Source organism: Ambystoma mexicanum, chromosome 10 (assembly GCF_040938575.1).
Source record: "Ambystoma mexicanum isolate Mex_15411 chromosome 10, UKY_AmexF1_1, whole genome shotgun sequence".
Taxonomy (NCBI): Eukaryota; Metazoa; Chordata; class Amphibia; order Caudata; family Ambystomatidae; genus Ambystoma; species Ambystoma mexicanum.
The window spans coordinates 893,120,916-893,140,074 of NC_090932.1; the positions used below are offsets into that span (position 1 = coordinate 893,120,916).

At 46.9% G+C, this 19,159-nt stretch overlaps 1 protein-coding gene across 9 annotated transcripts in view; it reads left to right on the plus strand.

Annotated features, from left to right (window-relative positions):
* MCF2L2 (MCF.2 cell line derived transforming sequence-like 2) overlaps nt 1–19,159 on the plus strand; it is a 3,251,461-nt gene that overhangs the window by 316,357 nt on the left and 2,915,945 nt on the right. For all 9 annotated transcript variants that reach the window (XM_069618639.1, XM_069618638.1, XM_069618642.1 and 6 more), the window contains exon 2: nt 10,787–10,870. In XM_069618639.1, the coding sequence (XP_069474740.1) occupies nt 10,787–10,870 (84 nt within the window). The remainder of the gene's footprint in view (nt 1–10,786; nt 10,871–19,159) is intronic.

The window sequence follows — 19,159 nt, forward strand, 5'->3', positions numbered from 1 at the left end:
CCTTATTAAACATTAGACATTATCCCTAGTATCTTTTTTCCTCTAAATTGTAGGCCATCTTCAGGACACAATTTCGTCAGTATAGTTGGTGATTCATCTATACCCCAGGTTGGTATTGAACAAGGTTTTTTTCTTATAATTCTCACAAACGGCGCCGAAAGGGTTTGGACAGAGTCACACCTATCTGTCAAGAGGACAAACTTCCTTCTGCCAAGCTCCAGAGGCCAGTGTCCTACGTGTTAGAACAGATCATGATTTTTCTCAGGAGTCCCGCTTGTGGATATTGGAATTTTACCATCAGCGGGAGAAAAGTGGGGAACTCCGGATTAAATACCAAAAGTAGAGTGGAGTCCCCGACGTCAATGCGTATCGCTGCCCATCCGGCAATTACTGACAAACACGGTTTGGACTAGGGTATACCTCATTTTACTCAATTTTGATATTTAATAAATCAGTCTTTCTTATGACTAAGTTGTGTTGGGTTCCATGATATATTTGATATGTAGAATCAAACTTTATTTGTTTAGTTTGTATGTTTGTTTTGGGCATTTATATAGCGCTACGCTATATAAATGCAGGTATCTGAGCGCGGCTTATTTTCCACAGTGTGTGGTGCTCATTTATCAACCTCGGAAAGATGAAAGGCTGAGTTTGGCCCTGCCAGGATTCGAACCTGCGTCAGCAGACTCTGCACGAATGTCAAAGTGACTGTGCTATCTGACCGGCATCATGTAAGCATCATCACTCGATCTGCTAGGTGGCGTAAAGTGGGGTAATCAGTCTCACATCATGTATATATTTGGAATCCCTCTTGGACATGGAGTGTCCCAATTGCGAAAGGAAGAGCTAATCCCCTGAGAGGCTATTTCAAACAGTTGAGACCTCACAGGTCACGGAAATATGTTCAATATATATATTTCATTTTATGAGGTGTTATCTGCCCCCAATAAAGTCCTCTATGTGCAACCCCCATGCTATTTTGTGAGCTCAGAATGCTGGTTTCTTTTTTAATATCAACCTTAACAGCTTCTTGCTAGTCTGAACACCTAGGTAAATGTATTGGTACTAAATATCCCTTTAGTGGCAGTCTGCTTGCCCTAGTTGACGGTGGTGCGCTGCCTATCTAGGGCAAAGGACCTCACTTGAAATTAATCTAAACCCCCAACTTTAGTACAGTGTGTTGAACTGGCTCACACATCCATCTCTTAGCATCAACCGGTTTCAGTAAAGAACAAAGATTAATACCACCTTCATCAGGACGGTAAGTTCAGCAGAATATTCTGAACCGTCTTTGTATCATGTCCAGTTGCCAAAACCTCACCACAGCATATCACCGTTGTGCTGTGGGAAGCACGCGCTCTTTTGGTGCGTATCTAGGCATCCTCTGTAGATGGCTGAAAACGTCAGTCTCCGACCCAGGATACTTATTTTGCTTCCCTGCATCCCGTCTCGTTCATTTGGTCCTACCGAATAGTACTTAGTGTCACGATCCCTTTGTATCGCCTGTCAGTGATTCATTTCAGGTGAAGGCCTCTCTCACTTGTTTGTTGTTTTTTGCCCAGTCACTAGGAGACCGTTGGAAAGCAAAGCAGTATATGCAGCTATGAGATGCTGGAAAATAGGAACATAGAGCAAGCGTGTCCTAGAGCAAGAGGCAGTTCTCCTCTGCTCGTTTTTGCTTGAGATCATTTGGACAGGTGGGAGGATGGTCCAAAATAAAGTATTTACAGAGTTTCACACCACTTTTCAAACAGTTACCAAACATTTACTTTCCAGTATCGGGTAGATTGGATAGGCGCAGCTCCCTATCCTTGCCGCTAGATAGGCGGCGCTCCACCATCGACTAGGGCAAGCACCCTCCCACTGCAGGGATATATATACCTTTACAGAGACATTTACCTAGGTTTTCAGGCTAGCAAGAAGCTGGTAAGGTTTCTCTCTTCACATTGTTGATATTATACGTTTTGGGCGCTAGAGAGTAAAGGTTTTTTGGCCCAGCAGGTCTATTTTGTGTTTTTGCTTCTTTTTTTTAGTAGCCAAGAAAAAGGCTGCCTGGTTATGAAGGGATTAAGCTCTCGACTCCATTGTTCCTAATCTGATGTAATGCTGACTGCTGATTGGTTGGGTGGTTCTGCACCGCGCTGAGGGTTACCTGACAGCAGATGGCAGTATGGCGTTCCCTGAGAGACTGCTATTGAGTAACAGAGAGATAATTGAGGCAATGATTGTGAGGACTCTTGACCGGATAGGGAAGCTGAGGACAGAGACTGGTGTAGGCCAAGTTCAGGCAAGTGGTGATGTAAACAAAAGCCTCTGGCAGAGAGGAGTCCAAGTAACCATTTCCTCAGTTTCTCCCACACAATGACAAGAAAACTGACATTATGTGGGTCAATGCTTAGTGAACGAGGTCTGTTGAGAGGGTCTAACTCGTGCAATTAGGCATGGATCAGGCACCCAGAAATAAAAGGCATCACTATGCAGTGAAGACAGACCAGCTAACGGTTACAAGTTTCAGTATACAATCATTTTTAGGTAGGGAGTGAAGCGGGATTTAAGTTGGGGGGTACCCCCTTTACCTACGGTAATCCCTGGGCCATGACTGGAGAAGGTAGGTGAAGCAAGATTGGGAGTAGTGGCCACTGCATTCAGAGAACACCTTCAAAGGTGCACCCACTTTGCTCAGAAGGGTGTGGCCCCGGTGGCATCAGACGGTGAGAGATGTCTCTAACTCTCCAATGCCCTTGTCCTGACCAGGAGGGGAATATAGTTGCTCGGGAGTGCAGATGCTTGCCTGGGAGTACGTTGCCCCTTACCTAGCAAGCTTTGGTGGTTTAGGAGATGTAGGTCTTGATAAACATGTCCCTGGAGGTCTTGACAGGTTTGAGGGGTTTCATGACTGCCAGGATTAGCTATTGCCAGCACTTGATATGTGGACTGCTCTGCATCGAGTTAATACACTACGGGGGGATAGGCAGGGCTCTGCCATTACACTATTAATGAATAGATTAATCTTTTATAACACGCTTAATACCGGAGACCAGTCTCGATTCAAACCTGTGTTGCTCTGTGTTGTCTTGCTCCCAAGACAAACGTGTTGCCCCTGAGCTATCCTCCCGGCGTTGTCTGTCTGTTAAGGGCAGTAAATTATGCACATTCTATGTCTATGCAGAGGGGTGTTGATGCCAAGGTTGGCTGGACTCTTAAACCAGAGTGCATTGCTTGTACATCAGGTTCCATCAAGTTTATTCATGAATTGGACCTATTATTCTGTTTGCTTCATAGAATAAAGAACAAACAACTCAACGCAGGTTGTTCTTTGTTTGTGGCGTCCCTGTGAGGTGGCTGTTGTTCACCCCAGAATGTAGTCTGGGCCATGTTGTGAAAGAACCAATAGAGGGGGGCGCTTTTCTCACCAAGGCCACCCCACAGTCTGGAGTCCACATTAATAATCTGGCCGGGGAGAGATGTCCACATGCTCACATGCACCCCTGATCTCCTGTTTGACACAACTTGAGACACTTATGGCCTGTGGTCGGCCTGTAAAGGATGACTCAAATCAAAGAGGGGTTTCATATGCACAGTACTGAAATATAGGGGATTATCTCATGGGCGTTTTAAATGCCATATCATATCATATACCATTTGGCAGGTTGGTTAATTATATGTTTTTACCAACCAGAGCTGAGAAGTAAAGTGGTCTGTAAATTGCAGACTGGTCTGAAATTCCAGCTCCTCCATGTCCCACTTAACTAAATTGTGTGACTTTGGGCAAATTGTATTCTTTTGCTGTACCTATCTGACCAAACTGTAAGTCCATAGAAGTAATGTAAATTAAAGGGCTTGTCTGCCTTGTCTGCTTGTTCGCAAATTACAGTACCGTTATTAGCTCCCTCCCCATTCCCGAATGGGAATGGGGATTTCCTTTTTCAATAGGGATTTACCGGTCCTGCAAAGGTCGGACTAGGCCGGTAAGTCCCATTGAATCAGGGCGGACTTGGTACCGTTATTGGAGGAAGTCATTGCGCTAATAGCGCTATGACTACCTCCAATCTCGGAATGAGGCCCATTATGGATCAAAGTATGTAAACCCACCTGTAACTAAGCTGATTCCATGAAACAGCACCACAATGCCTGCAGGCTGTTTCGGAGCTTTATAAATGCAAATAATTGAATAAATAAATATTCTTTGACATGCACAATTTCCATCACTTTTTATTTAAAACTCCCCCTTGGGTACTATTCAAACAGTGTCACAAAAGCAGATAGCCATTTGCAACTGTGGGCCATTTTTTCATCAGTGCCCAAGACCATTTTATGGCCCAGTCCGACCCTGCTCCTATGTTACACAGAGACGTCTTTATGGGAAGTCAAAAGGGGCACTTGAACAGGCCTCCACCTTCATTCAAAAAAGTCAGTGCCGTGTTTTACAAAACATAAATAGCACGCTGCAAGATGTTTTATGGTGTGCTGATGAGAGTCTAAACTTGCTGCCCGGCTGTTGCTGACAATCATGTTCTGCTCTAATAAATGAATCCTGTAATGCTTTTTGTCTTCACTGTAGTACAGACGGTGTGTTTGTTCACTACGGCACAACTCCTGCAGCATTCTCTCCCTTCTTTTGGGAATATATTGATCACGTGCAATACCAAAAGGTGAAATGCATATTGATACATTTGACCGCCACCATTGTTCAGAAGATAGCTTGGTTTATTAAACACTCAATATAGAGATTTCTTTGGTCATGTGCCAGATAACAGTACCATATTCCAGCCAAGCTGACTCATCCTTTCCTCTGTCTGAGATTGACAAACTTGCGTGTATATAGTGTATATATACCTTTGTGATAGTAACACCTAGTTATCAGTATGGTGTTGGTCTAGAGCTGGCTTTCCCTCAGTGAGAGTTGTTAAAACTGGCAGTCATTCTCAATGAACAGCATAAAGTGTTAGTCGGGAGAGGAGAGATGATCAGGTAGTCTAATTTGCTATCGTTGGCCCAAAGTGTTGATGCTTATATCCCGGCTTTGCCACCGGAAGATACAGTGATCTCAGACAAATGATCTTTTCTCACTGTAATGTTAGGTGGTGTTTTCCGTGAAAAGGGTTGTCTTGTCACACACTAGTGGCATTGTTTAGCCCAGTTACTGGCCTTTCTCTTTATGAAGGCCATCGGAATGAAAGGGGTCCTAGACCCAATGTCAAAGGCCTTTGATGAGCATCTTTTCAGGTCTGCTTATTTGGCAGAGCAAGTGGTTTGCTTTTTTAATACACTTTATAAGGTACCTGTGCACATAAACAAGATGCCGCAAGTCTCTGTGCTGGGTGTATTTGAATCTTTAAAATACATTAGAAAAACCCAGATGAAATCTTTGAAGCTCAAATCAGTTAATATTCTTGTATGCTTGCCTTACGATGGAGACAATTAGGCTAGAATCATTCTCCTTTGGCATAGCATGTTTCTGTAAACATGGGATTTTAAATGTTGTCATGTTGGTTTTTTATGTGATGTGTGTACTTACCAAGTCAGTTCTTAAATCTGCTGAATTACCGCCAAACTCAATTACTGTTACCGCCACTTGGTTCCGTGGAGTTACCACGGGATTTCAAGTTAAAACCCTAGGCTTTTACCTTGACTCTACTTTCACACTAAATAAACAAGTAAGCGCCATTTCATCTTCTACATCTTACACCTGTAAGTTGATTAGAGCTTGTAAACCCTTTCTTTCTAAAGAAAGTTGCTTTATTCTGGCAAGGGCCCTCGTTTTGTCGAAGCCGGATTACTGAAATGCACTTTACTTAGGAGCCAACAAGGGCATTGTCAAGAAAGTCCAGATTCTACAAAACAACACACTCAGATCGGCATTCGGGATCCCGCAGAGAGAGCACATTTCACATGGAAGGAGACAGAACAAATGGCTCTCCACAAATGACAAAATCACCCATAAAACGCTTTCTCTTACCCACAAATGCCTGAATGGTGCAGCCCCACAATACCTTTCAGAAAAAATAGTCAAGAAATCTTCCACTCGCCTGTCCAGAATAGCCAACTACTCCAGATTAATTGTGCCAAGATTAAAACTAAAAAAGGCAGGAGGTAGCAGTTGCCCTGTCTTGGAGGCACAACTCTGGAACGACCACCCTCCGTCACTCAGAGAGGACCAACCTTTCTTACACTTCAGACACAACATCATAAACTGGCTTGTTTCTAAAGGCACCTGACTTATCCCCCACCGGTGACCTTCACCACCATCCATGACCTTACACCTCACCTATTTCTGATTTATGACTCCCACACCCTTATCCGCTTCTACACCTGCCTCTCTCCCTGTTTCTATACCTCTGCATAGCCTACTGCAATGTAATCCTTTGTATCATTTGTGAAAATATTGTGTTTCCTCGCTGTCACACTACCCATTGTATTGTATTGTAATATGACTTGTATATACACTGTTTATCTTCTACAGCCTAACTCTGTAAACTTGCCACTTGTTATAATGTAACATAAGTCTAAAATATACGTGTTCTCATGTGCAATTGGCGCCCAGATACCTTTGGGTTAGGCATACATTACAAGTCAATAAACAAACAAACAAACAAGTAGTAGTAATTCTCCATTTTGGTGTCCATAAGAATCCATGGGGATTTATGGCGGATTTGCCGCCTGCGGAATTACTGTGTGGTAAATCTGCCTCTTTTTGGCAGTAAGGAGGAAGATTTTGCTGGAGGTAAATCTTACTTCAAGCTACTGCGTACTGCCAAACTTGTAGTACGGTGATGTGGTAAAGTGGCAGTAATGGAGTTGCCACCACTTGACTACCATTTTTAACCGCACCACCATACTTGTAACGAGGCCCATGGTATTGCTTTAGTTCACAAAAGTGAAACATGCACAAATACATGCACCTTGCTCTATGAAAAGAACTGAGCAACAACGAGGTCAACTGCAGGAATTGCAGTTTGGGCTCAAATCCTAGCTTCGCCTTTTAGCTAATGTGTCTGATGTGGGGCAACTCATTTAAACCTCTTGGTGTCTAACCTGTAAAAATTGCCAGCCTCTAATTGTCAGCCCCTAGGTGTGATTTAGTTCTCAGGGTATGCTCTTCAAGAAAGTCTCACTCATAGTTTAACTGGCTACAGCGATTCTTCATCTTTAATAATAGTGACCATTGACATATAGCACACTACAAAGTCATGTGTTATTCTGCCGAGTAATAGCAATGCTATTTAAAAACCAAGACTCTTTTCTAATCTCAGGCTTTGTCTGAACATGTGAACCTTTCCAGTAGCCTCTAATGTCCTATCCACTAACTATGATATGGCCACATTCTATGGGAGTGCTAATCTGAGACCTCTGTCTATTCTGGGTAATGTGTACCTTTTCCATAGAGCTACTGATCTATGGCCTGCTGCCATGCTGCACCTTCCTCATTGCTGCTATTGTGAAAATGTGTCCTGTACCTAGGCAGAACACAAGTACCCTAGTCGTGGACCACTAATGTTGCCTTTGAAATGCCGCTTATTAGTTTGGGCTACGAAGTGACGCTTTAGTGCCACTTAAAAGTAGGGGTGTACTGAATAGTGAAATTACTATTCGGCCGAATACCAAATAGTTAGTCCAGCTATTCGGCCGGAACCGAATAGTGAGCCGAATAGTTGTGTTTTTAAACAAATATGTTTTAGAACATAATAAACAACATTTCATTAAATAAAATCAGGAGACATTCTATTGCATGAGTATTCATGTTTATGAAATGTGCATATAGATCTCATTAAGTTTATTAAAAGCTTGTTAAAAGATCAAAAGAAATAAAACAAAAATGGGGAAACGCTCATGCAAAGCATGAGCATTTCTATTTTGACTCAGACAGTGTCGCCAGGTGTCTTTTCAGACCTGTAGAAGCATTGAGCTTTCCCTGAGGCTGCCAACTTGCTGCCACTGACATGGCAGCTTCATGTATAAAAAGAAAACAAAAATGGGGAAACCCTCAAGCAAAGCATGAGCATTTTTATTTTGACTAGGTCAGTGCTGCCAGGTGTCTTTTCAGGCCTGTAGCAGCATTGAGCTTTGCCGGAGGCTGCCAACTTGTTGGCACTGACATGGCAGCTTGATGTATAAAAAGAAAACAAAAATAGGGAAACGCTCATACAAAGCATGAGCATTTCTATTTTGACTAGGTCAGTGCTGCCAGGTGCCTTTTCAGACCTGTAGCAGCATGTCAAAATGGGCCAGTATTTTAGCGAGAGAGGGGCACTTTCATTAGTTGGTTCAGTATGAGACTAGTAGTTTGGAAGAGTGGTACTGAACACATCCTTTAAAAAGTGGAATTTGCAAAACGTTTTACCAAAAACTGCCCCCTTAGGTATATTTATTAAGTGCCATCATATAAACAACCAAGAAATCATAAAAACAAGCATTTGAAAACCTTTCCCTTACTGATTCGCCCAGCATAGGCATCACATTGTAAGCAGCCACCCACTGCTTGTTTTGGTTTTGATAATAGTGTTCTGATGCCCGCGGCTTTACGCTAAATAGGTTAACTGCTGCCACTGGCCCTCGGGTCGTTGACCTTCATTAGCCTTTCTTTAAAGCCCTCCATGCCCTTCACACCCCAGGAAGGTGAGCCCCCAGCATGCACACATTGTCATGCAGTTTGGGAAAGCACCAGGTGTCCCTGCCTCTGGTGCCTCCGGTGCCCTGGTGTGACGGTAGCCCGGCTGTAGCCCCCGCCTCTGACACCCCTTCATCCTCCTCCTGTGGTGTGCAGCTGCTGCAGGAGCCCTGGGTTGCTGATGCCGTGCAGACAATGCTCCTGGAATGCTCTGGCCCACCTGACTGCCTGCTGTTGCTTGATTCTGGGGGAGGGGCTGCGGGACTGGCAGTGAGCTCACTGCCAGCAGCTCATCTTTCCTGGGGCTGGAGCAGACTGCTTCCAGTGAGAGGTGTCTGGGGAGGCTCACACTATTGCGGAGCGGCAGAGCCAAGACCTGTACAGTCGCCCATCTGCTCCTTGCAGGATTACATGCATGCAGACAAAGGGTAAACTATTCGGCTTCGAGTATTAATTAATTAATATTTCAGCCAGAATTCAGCCGAATAATTACTCGAAGCAGAATTTCAGTACACCCCTACTTAAAAGCTGAAACTGTCTCGGGAGGATAGCTCAGGGGCAACGCGCTCGCCTTCGAAGCAAGACGATGCGTGGGACAACGCAGGTTCGATCCCCGGGTCCACGCTTAGAAACCTCTGGGTATTAAGCATGTTATAAATAACCAATTACAATTGCATTACAGTACAGCTAGGGAGAAATGGCATATGAAGAGGAACACAAAAATTGTACGTGCTGTTTGTTAATTTTGCCCACTCTTTGACCGCCCATGATAGTGCCTATGGTCACATGATAGTGCCTATGGTCTTTCTGACCCAGTTCCTGGCCCTCTCCGCCCAAAACACCGCCTCATGGGAACTCTTTGAACTCGCTTTAATCAAGTCTCCCCATCAAACTTGGCACTAAAAGTGCTTGCCAGGGAGTTTTCAACGCAGTCTTCTGCGAGTTAATTCCTTAATTGGTGCTGTTAATCCTCTTCTGGTGTAATAAAAATTTCTTAACCAGGTCTGCCTTCAGCCACTCTATTTATAAGAACTATGCATGTCCTTCACCGAAGTCCTTTTAAAAACAAGCATTGGTAAAGCCAACCGTTTTGGCTTGTGCGCAAGTATTAGGCATTTGCCAGGCACTGCTCTTAGATGCATAGGTGCTCACACCATTTTGCACCTGCTGCCATCAATAGTCGGTTGATATCACTATGGCAGGGCCTGGCAAGTGCATTTCCCGCGCCTACACAAAAGCTCAAACTATTGCCATTAACAATGCTTGTTTTTTTTAAATTCTGATTCCACCAAGTCTGAAGCATGTAATGGGACTGGAAGGGACTACCCATGTAGATTTTGATCACTGCTGAGTAACATATCAAGCCATGGGTTGTGACTGTGACGAGGGGGCGCAATCAGAAATTCTGGAGCCATTCATTTCTTTGTTTGTTTGTGAGGGGACCTCAAATGCGTCTGTCCCTGTGCTCCAGGCATAATTCCTTGGGATGGCCTGTATTGAAAGCCCCCCTACATGTTTCAACAGAAGAACAGAGCTGAGGTGGGTAAAGGCCAGACCGAGTTGGTCACCTTTCAACCGGACCCTTTTGTGTTTCTGCCACCCGCTGCGCGAGACTTCCTTTCATTCAGTGCTTCAAAGGCACCCGCTCTGCTTTCATAATAACCCCGGGAAAATAGGATGTCAGCCACAATGGTTCTCTGCTATTCACACAGGGACATCAACACTGTGCCTCACATCCTATTTTTCCTTTTCTGAAAATAAATAAAAAGACAAGGGGAGACAAAGAGGTGTTCATAACATGAAGAACGTCGTTGGGATTGATTTGGGTTTCTTACTGTTCAACGGAATTTGAAAACATAACCACGTGGGCGCGGCAACTTGCATAGAAAATTAGGTATTAGTGCATAGTGACTGAAACAACGATGCACTGCCCCGCGCAATCGTGTGACATGCCGTGAATAATGTACAGTCCTTGTTTAATTGTGTAACGTAACATTTTTGCACGCGCGACACACAGTACAGTCTCTCCGGGCATCCCACGTGAAGAGTCACGTGGTAACACGTTGCACGAGCCACTCTCGTGGCACTCACTAGGGCTTTCTTGGACCGCGAGCTTTACTCCTTCACCCCTGACGCATCCCTGGTATTCACTGGGCCCTGTTTTCTTTCTTTTCGCAGATGAAATCATGCAGCAGGAGATCAGGCCTCTGGTAGCAGTGGATATTATAGAGCAGCTGCACAAGCAGTTTGCCACCCTGTCAGGTAAGGATGTGAATCTGCTATGTGGACGTAATCTATATTGTGCATTTTAAGGTGGTTTCGTTAGACCCTTTCAAAGCTCTTATTACCGCCCCCTTAAGGAGTATTGCTGTCTGAATATGTTACTGCAAACGATGCATATGTAATGCATAGCTCTCAACCATTTGTGTTGCAAAGGCGGGTGAGATGCCCTTCGGAATGAATGGGCATGCAGGAGGCTTGGCGGGTGAGTCAGCCCTTTATAAGGCTGGTGATACCCGCCAAAAGCGTGTGAGTTGAGAGCTATGTGTATTGTTACTTGGATGTATACAGCGCACTGCATACATTTTCGTGGTTTTGAGAACAATGTGTGCTCTGTCGATCTATGTTTTACACAGTCTAGTAACCAGCAGTAGTGTAACACATAATGACTCTCCCTCAGGGTAGCCATGTTATGAATTTTCAGGGAGGGTCGCTGCCCAGACTTTAGGGCAGTGGCTTTGAAAACGAAATAACATTGTTAGAGATTTGGTTTCCTGGGGGGGGAGGGGGAGATGTGCCTGGGATCCCGGATTCCGTGTGTCCCCGGCACCCCTGCCTCCACACACCCATTGCAAAAATGTGCTAAAACAGTCCATGGCATACCTCGGTCTTGGCCCTAAGTAGTGGGGGCTCTCCTGAGCTGAAGGGGACTCTCTCTGGTTGAGATGATAACTTGGGATGTTACTGGGATGTCATTTCAATAAAAAATGTTAATAATGGGTTAAAATGGTGCATTATGCATCCCAATTTCTGTGAAGAATTGGGTAAAAAGCCAGACAGTTTTCAATTGGTTTTGCAGGATAACACCAATCCAAACATCCCACATCCCATAGGTCAAGTCACCAACAGTGCACAATAGAATTTCACAGCACATTTTCATGATGCTTTTGTCCACACTATATGCCAGTATAAACATATGTTCACACTGATTGTGCCCATATATTTCCATGCCGGCTGCACCAACATATGCCAGTGTTCCCTTATAACAAAATACTCTGGTTTGCTTTGCTCACAATGCCAGTAATTATACTATAAGAAAACAGGTCCACACTGGCTTTACCATTATATGGCAGTATCCTCATGTAAGAATATACTCCTGGTGGTTTTGCCATGCCACAATAAGCAAACATGTCCAAACTGGCTGCACAACGCAAGCCAGTCTAGATACTTAACAGCACTTATAATATCTGCTTTACTCTTGATGTCCAATAAAAAATGACACAACACTTTAAGAAATAGCTAGATTGGCTTTCCCACGAAATGCCAGTCTAGTCACTTAATAACACGTATGCTTACTTTATCATAGATATAGTAGAATAACATGCCACACTAGTCACATAATAACATTTAGTGTGCTTACTTTATCATACAGGCCCAGAAAAAAATGCCATGCCACAGTAAGAAATGGCTAGACTGGCTGCACCAAAAATATCAGTCTAGCCACGTAATAACACTTATAATGCTTGCTCTATCATTGAGGCCCAAAACAAATTCTGTAGCAGCGCATCCCCGCCCTCTTCCCACCTGGAAAAATAAGCAACTCCACTTGCTCATTCACATGCGTGTCCTTAAACAATACACTTTCCCATTCACACATGCACTCAGCCCATACATCATACACCCACTCATTTGCACACATTAAAATATAGATAATACACATCCTAGCATAAACTCAAGCAAAAATTCACCCAAACATAAAAGATCGCTCCTCTGATTACAACTAAAATACAGACAAAACAGAGACTTAGAAGGAAATGGTCCAGCCTAATTTAAATCTTATGCAGTGTGAAGTTAGGAGCTTGGAAATACCCTGATGTCATTCATATGACCCAAGGGCCCTTAGGGAATTAAAACAACATCAACGCAGTTACAAGAAGGACATTTTCGAGGCAATACAAATCTTGTATGGCCATGAAATTGACTCTGCCACTAAATCTGCACTCAACTTGTTCCCAGTAGTAAATGAGTTATGCGATCCTTGAAACCTCTGAGATGATCTTATCTCAGTTCTTACTGGATCATCTTGCCTCTCACTTCATGCCACTAATTGAGAAAAACTGGAATTAATTGGACTATATTCCTTCAAAGATAGGCACACCTAACTTAAAACTGCCTAACACAGAACATATAATTTTAACAATGTTTGAATCCTTTCTACCCCTCAAGGAGAACTCACTATTTAAACTTTTATTATTGGCGCCATGTGCAGGATCTCCGTTAGACACGACTCTGCCGAAAACCAGCCCATGGTATCTATCGACTCTTCCAACACGACATCCTTAACCTATTCAATTCCTATCTATCTACAGGAGATGCCCCCTCATGATGGAAAAGGTCAATTATCAAGCCACTTCTCAAGAAATCTTCATTAGACCCAAGTGACCCAGGAAACCTTTATCCTATTTCCCAACTTCCCTTTCTTACAAAACAGCTGGAGAGAGTCACCATCTCCCAAATACAATCTTTCTCAGGAAATTCAGGAATTTTAGATAGAAAATCAATTGTTAGACTTTGTGAATATGAATTTAGAGGCAGAGTCCTTAAATGGATACACTCCTTTCTAATAGAACAATATCAACACATCTGTATGGGTAATTTTTATTCACAATATTCTTCTTTTTAAATTATGCTGATGATACCCACATTTTGATAGCTCTGGACCAAGCAGAGAACTTTCAGCTTCTACAAGCTAATGAATGCTTGGTGGCAATCTAGGATTGAATGAACACATATTTTCTGACAATCAACCATGATAAAACGGGAATAATGTTCATTAAGCAGAACCAAAGCCCTCAGTCTCTTTCTGGCCGGAATGTTTCGGTAAATGTCCCGAGCCCAAACAAAAAGTTAGAAACCTGGGTATCATCTTAGGGTATAGCGTTCTTTCATCGACAGTTGTAATTTGTATGTATTTTTTTTTTTAAAACTTTGTTTTATTGGCAATTTCATAATATAACAGAAAGGCGCAAGACATTTTCACGAATTGTGCAAGTGACTGGCCCAAAGATCCCCCCTCACCCTCCCCAAACACACCCACCCCCCCAAAAAACTTAGTCCCTGTAGAAACATTTTGCTGGGGAGCCGCTATGAAAGCTCCGAAGGTCTGGAGCTCGAGAAAGAGCGAGAGCGTTGACTACATGAATGGCTGATTAACTACCATCGTCCCCTGGGCCGTGGGCCCTGTCCATTCCTTGTTCCCCCCCCTGAGGCTCAATGCACATCCCAACCCCATGTCTGCTGTACCCCGTACCAGTTTGCTTGAAAATAGCCCAAGTCATTGTTCATCCATCAGGAACATGTTTTTACCTTTTTTAACCAGTCCTCCTTCGAAGGGGTCTCCGGGCTCTTCCATTTCTGGGCCAGTGCAACCCTTCCCGCCCTCAACATTGTTTCCCACATTCTAGGGTATCGGAGTATGTCCATGTCCTCCGGAGGGAGGCCCAGCAGCATTGTCAGGGGGTTCTGGGGGAGAAGCTCTTCAGAAACTTCGGCGATCCAGCCCCTCACCTTCTCCCAGTATGCCTGAGCTTTCGGGCAGTGCCACCACATGTGCCCTCTCGTACCGACCTGGTCACATCCCCTTGGGCATGCGGGGGACACTCCCGTGTACATTTTAGCCAACTTAACAGGGTCTCTATGCCACCCCTGTAGGAGCTTGAAGTTGTGTTCCATGTCCGCCGTGAATAAGTTCCCATGGAAGGCTATTTTAAATATCCTCGACCAGGCGTCCTCTGAGATCACATCCCCCGCTAAGTCATTCCAGAAAGTGCGGAACCCCCTTCTCTCCCCCAAGTTAACCATGTTCAGTAGTCTATACATCCCTGATACCGCACCCTTCCTGGAGGTTGCCGAGTCCAGGAGTTTCTCGAAGGGGGTCAGCTGTCTTTTCAGGTTCTGGCCCCAGGCCTGGTCACATAGGATTCCATTCAGGCGGATGTATTCAAATATGGAGAGGGACCCCTGACCGAGGGCGTCTCTCAGTTCCTCATATGGTCGGAATTCCCCCTCCCTAAACATTTGCCCCGCCCACTCCATTCCCAAGTCGGACCACGACTGGGCGTTGCGGAACCCCCTGCTTCCCAGTTTGAGGGGGTGACCCCAGAGCGATGACATCGGTGACGGCCACGATGTTAGGTGTGCCGTCTGGGGGCTTTCCCTCCAGATTGTCCAGAGGACTCCCAAGGTTGGGTGAGATTTGAGTCTGTTCGGGATGAAGTTGCTAGGGGCCCACAGGAGGCCTCGAATCTTTAGTGGGTGAGCGTCCATGTCCTCCAAGTATGCCCAGTAAGTGCCCATCCCCTCTTTCATGTGTTCTAGGAGGACACGCAGCTGGGCGGCCCGGAAATAAAGTTGAAAGTCTGGCAACCCGAACCCTCCCTCCTCCCTCGGTAAGGTCAAGACCCTATTTGCGGTCCTCGGGGTCTTGCCCTGCCATATGAACTCCCGCACCGCATTCTGGAGGACCCTGAAGGTCCGGTCGGGGACCACAGTTGGGAGGGCGGTGAAAAGATATAATAGTCACGGGAGAATGTTCATCTTCACAGCCGTCATGCGGCCGTACCAGGACAGGATCATTGACCTCCACCTCCTTAAATCTGCGGTAACTCCTGACACAACAGGGTCGTAGTTGGCAGGGGCTAGATTGGATAAGTCCCGGGTGAGGAGGACTCCCAGGTATCGAATGGAGGCCTTCCCCACTGTTATTCCCTCCAGGCTGGCAAGAGGGTCCAAGCCCGGGTCCCGGGTTCTCATGGGGAGCAGGACTGTTTTGGATGCATTGATCTTGAGACCAGAGAAGCGCCCAAAGGCAGTCATCAGGGAGAGGAGCGGGGGGAGCAAGGTTCTCGGGTCTACCAAATAGGCCAGGATATCATCTGCGAACAGGGAGAGCTTAAATTCCACCTCCCCCTCTTAATCCCCTTAATCTCTGAGTGAGCTCTGACTGCTATGGCCAGGGGTTCCATGGAGAGGACATAGATTAAAGGGGAGAGTGGGCATCCCTGCCTTGTCCCCCGCGAGAGGGGGAAGGGCTCCGACAACCAGCCATTCACTTGGACTCTGGCCTTAGGGGCCCTGTATAGAGCCGCCACCCAATCCCTGATATGTGGTCCAAAGCCCATTTTCTGGAGGGTAAGTTCCATGAATCTCCACTCCACCCTGTCGAACGCCTTTTCCGAATCTAGGGACAGGACGCTCGCGTCCAAATCCGACCCCTGGGCATAGTGCAACAGATCTATAGTTTTCCGGATGTTGTCTGAGCCCTGTCTCCCCCTAATGAACCCCACCTGGTCGTCGTGGACCAGTTTCGGCAAGACCCCCTCCAACCGCCCCCCCAGAATCTTTACATCAACATTCAATAGGGAGATGGGTCGGTAGGAGGAGCATTCCCTGGGGTCCCTGCCGTCCTTGGGGAGCACCACAATAATTGCCTCCACCATGGAGTCCGGGAGGGACCCCCCCATCAGCACCTCATTGAACACTTTTACCAGGTGGGGGGAAAGGGTCGAGCGGAACCTTTTGTAGAAGTAAACCGAGTAACCGTCCTCGCCCGGGGAAGTGCCCGCCTTCATCCCTCTAATCGCGCGCTCCACCTCGTCATCGGTCACAGGGCCCTCCAACCCCTCCGCCATCTCCCTGGTCAGGACCGGGATCTGGATTGAATTCAGGAACCCCTCCATCTCCACCTCCTCCCCATTATTTTCAGACGAATATAGTTTCTCATAATATCGGCGGAAGGCCTCGCCAATGTGGGGTGTATCATAGCCTACCTTTCCCGCCTCGTTCTTTACCGCTTTCACTAATCGGCTTCTCTGCACCTCCCTCAGTTTCCAAGCCAGAATCCTATCCGCCCTGTCCCCTTTTTCGTAGTACTTCTGTTTGACCAGTTGAAGACTCCTCTCTGTCTTGTGGAGGAGGAGATCCTTCAATTGGAGTCTACAGTCGTCCAGTGCGGTCACCTGATCGCGGTCTAGGGGAACCGTGGGAAGACCCCCAGGTTGGAGTGGGGCGATTTTCTCCCTGAGATACCTTTCCTGGGCCTCCCTTTCCCTTTTTTTCTGGGCTACCATTTTGATCAAGATTTCCCGTAAGGTCGCCTTAAAGGCGTCCCAGAGGGTATGTAAACCCACCTCCCCGTTGTCATTGAGTTCAAAGAATTCCGTGATGGCCTCGAGGACCTCTTGGGCTAGGGCTTCGTCTTTTAACAGGGAGTCGTTGCACTTCCATCTCCCTCTGCGTTCGCATAGACCTCCCCTTGCTATAGTGACTCGGACCAAATCGTGGTCAGACCAGGGGACGGGGTCGACCCTGTGGCCTGAGGTAAATGGGTGTAGGGTCTCGTCCACCAGGATGTAGTCTATCCTGGAGAACGACGTGTGGATGGCTGAGTAATATGTAAAAGAGGGGGAGTCTGTTCTGGGGATGGGGATCGTGTCCAGCAGACCCAGTTCTAGGTTGACTTTTTGGAAAGTGCGCGCCAAGATCTCATCCGCTGCCCTAGAGGACTGCGGACCTACTCGTTTCCTGTCCAGGGCGGGGTCCAGGACCATGTTGAAGTCCCCCCCACAACCACCGTGCCATGGATGAAGTACTTAAGTTTGTCCCCCACCTCCTCCCAGAATTGGGCTTGGCCTTCGTTTGGGCCATAAATGGCGGCTAGGGTCAGTGGGGCCCCCTGCAGGGACCCCCGCACCAGCAGGTAGCGGCCCCCTGGGTCCTTCAGCGTGGCTTCATTCTCGAAGCCCACATGCTTCGCTACTAGGATGGCAACCCCTCTCTTTTTGCACTTGTGGGATGCACTATAAACCTCGCCAATTCCCCCTCCCCGCATTTGGGCTCCTTCCCCCGTGGCCAGTAAGTCTCTTGCACGAAGAGAAAATCCAGGTGTGCCCTTCTAAATTCCCTACAGACCAGGGACCTCTTAGTGGGGGTATTTAAGCCACGAACATTAAGTGAGCCCACACCCAGGGCGGGCTGCCTGTCAGCCATAGTCTCTATGTTCCTCTCTCTCGGTCAACGTCTTCCCCGGGCTCTTCCCCGCATGCTCCGTTATTTCAGCTCTGTGTTCCCCTTCTCCCCCCGCCCCCTCCCCCTGGGTGGGCCTAAAACAAAACCCCAACTGCCCCCCTCCCCGAACTGTAACTAACTCCCGTGTTCCCCCCACCCCCCGGCCCGGCGTCCAGCCAAGTAGTTCTGCCATCGCTGGCTTTTGGCCGAACCACCAGCCTGCCCACCTCGGCCAGGCAATCTGCATAAGAAGCTCATCTCCTTGAGCCCCCTAAGATCCCCCGCGCCTGTGACCCCTCTGCGGACCCCACCTACTTGCAGGTCGTAGGGACGTTGATAGTAGTGAGTCCTATGAGTCTGCGTCCCTCCGACCAGGGCACACCAGGGTGCCTCCGTGCTCAGTCCTCTGAGTCGTTACGTTCTCCGTCCTTTGATGGGGAGGGGGTGTTCATTTTCCTGAATTTCCTCGCGCCGGTGCGCTTTCTCCTCTCGCCGGCCGGTCCAGGGCCACCGGGTCTCCCATGCTCCGGCCCCGACGGGCCCCTCCGGGGATTCGTGTCCACTGTATACTCTTGTATGGCTCCCCTTATGTCCTCTTCCGTGATCATGGTCGATCTTTGGCCCATGTATTCAAAAGTCAGGGAGAAAGGGTAGCCCCATCTGTAGCGCACTCCCTTTTCCTTAAGCACCTGTGTAAGAGGGCGGCACATCCTACACCTAGCCAGCGTGTAGGCGGAGAGGTCTTGGTATATGGAGACCTGGGCGTTGTTATAGGTGATTTCCCTAGCCTTTCTGGCCTCCTCCAACACCTTCGTCTTCTCCGAGTAATAGTGGAACCGGACCAGAATCGACCGGGGGGCCCCGGCCCTGCCCCCCGCCCTGTGCACCCTATCAAATGTTAGCTCAGTTGTCATTTCCTCCGCAAACAAGAGGGTGATGATATCTCGTACTGCTCGGGTGACGTCCCTCTCCGTTTCCCCTTCCATTTCGGGCACCCCAAAGATTCTGAGGTTGTTCCTCCTCTCCCTGTTTTCGAAATCATCCATCTGCCGGGCCCTTTCCTCGTCCCTCTTCTCCAGGGCCTCCAGCCTCATGCTGTATTGTACGTCTTGGACTGCTGTAGAGGTTTGGTTGGATTCGACCTGTATCAGTCTGTCCTCGATCTTATCCACCCTTTGGTCCATTTTTTCAAATTTCTGGGCAATGTCGGAGCGCATGTCCCTGATTTCCTGTAAGATCGAGGCGAAGCCCCTTTCCATTGCCGCC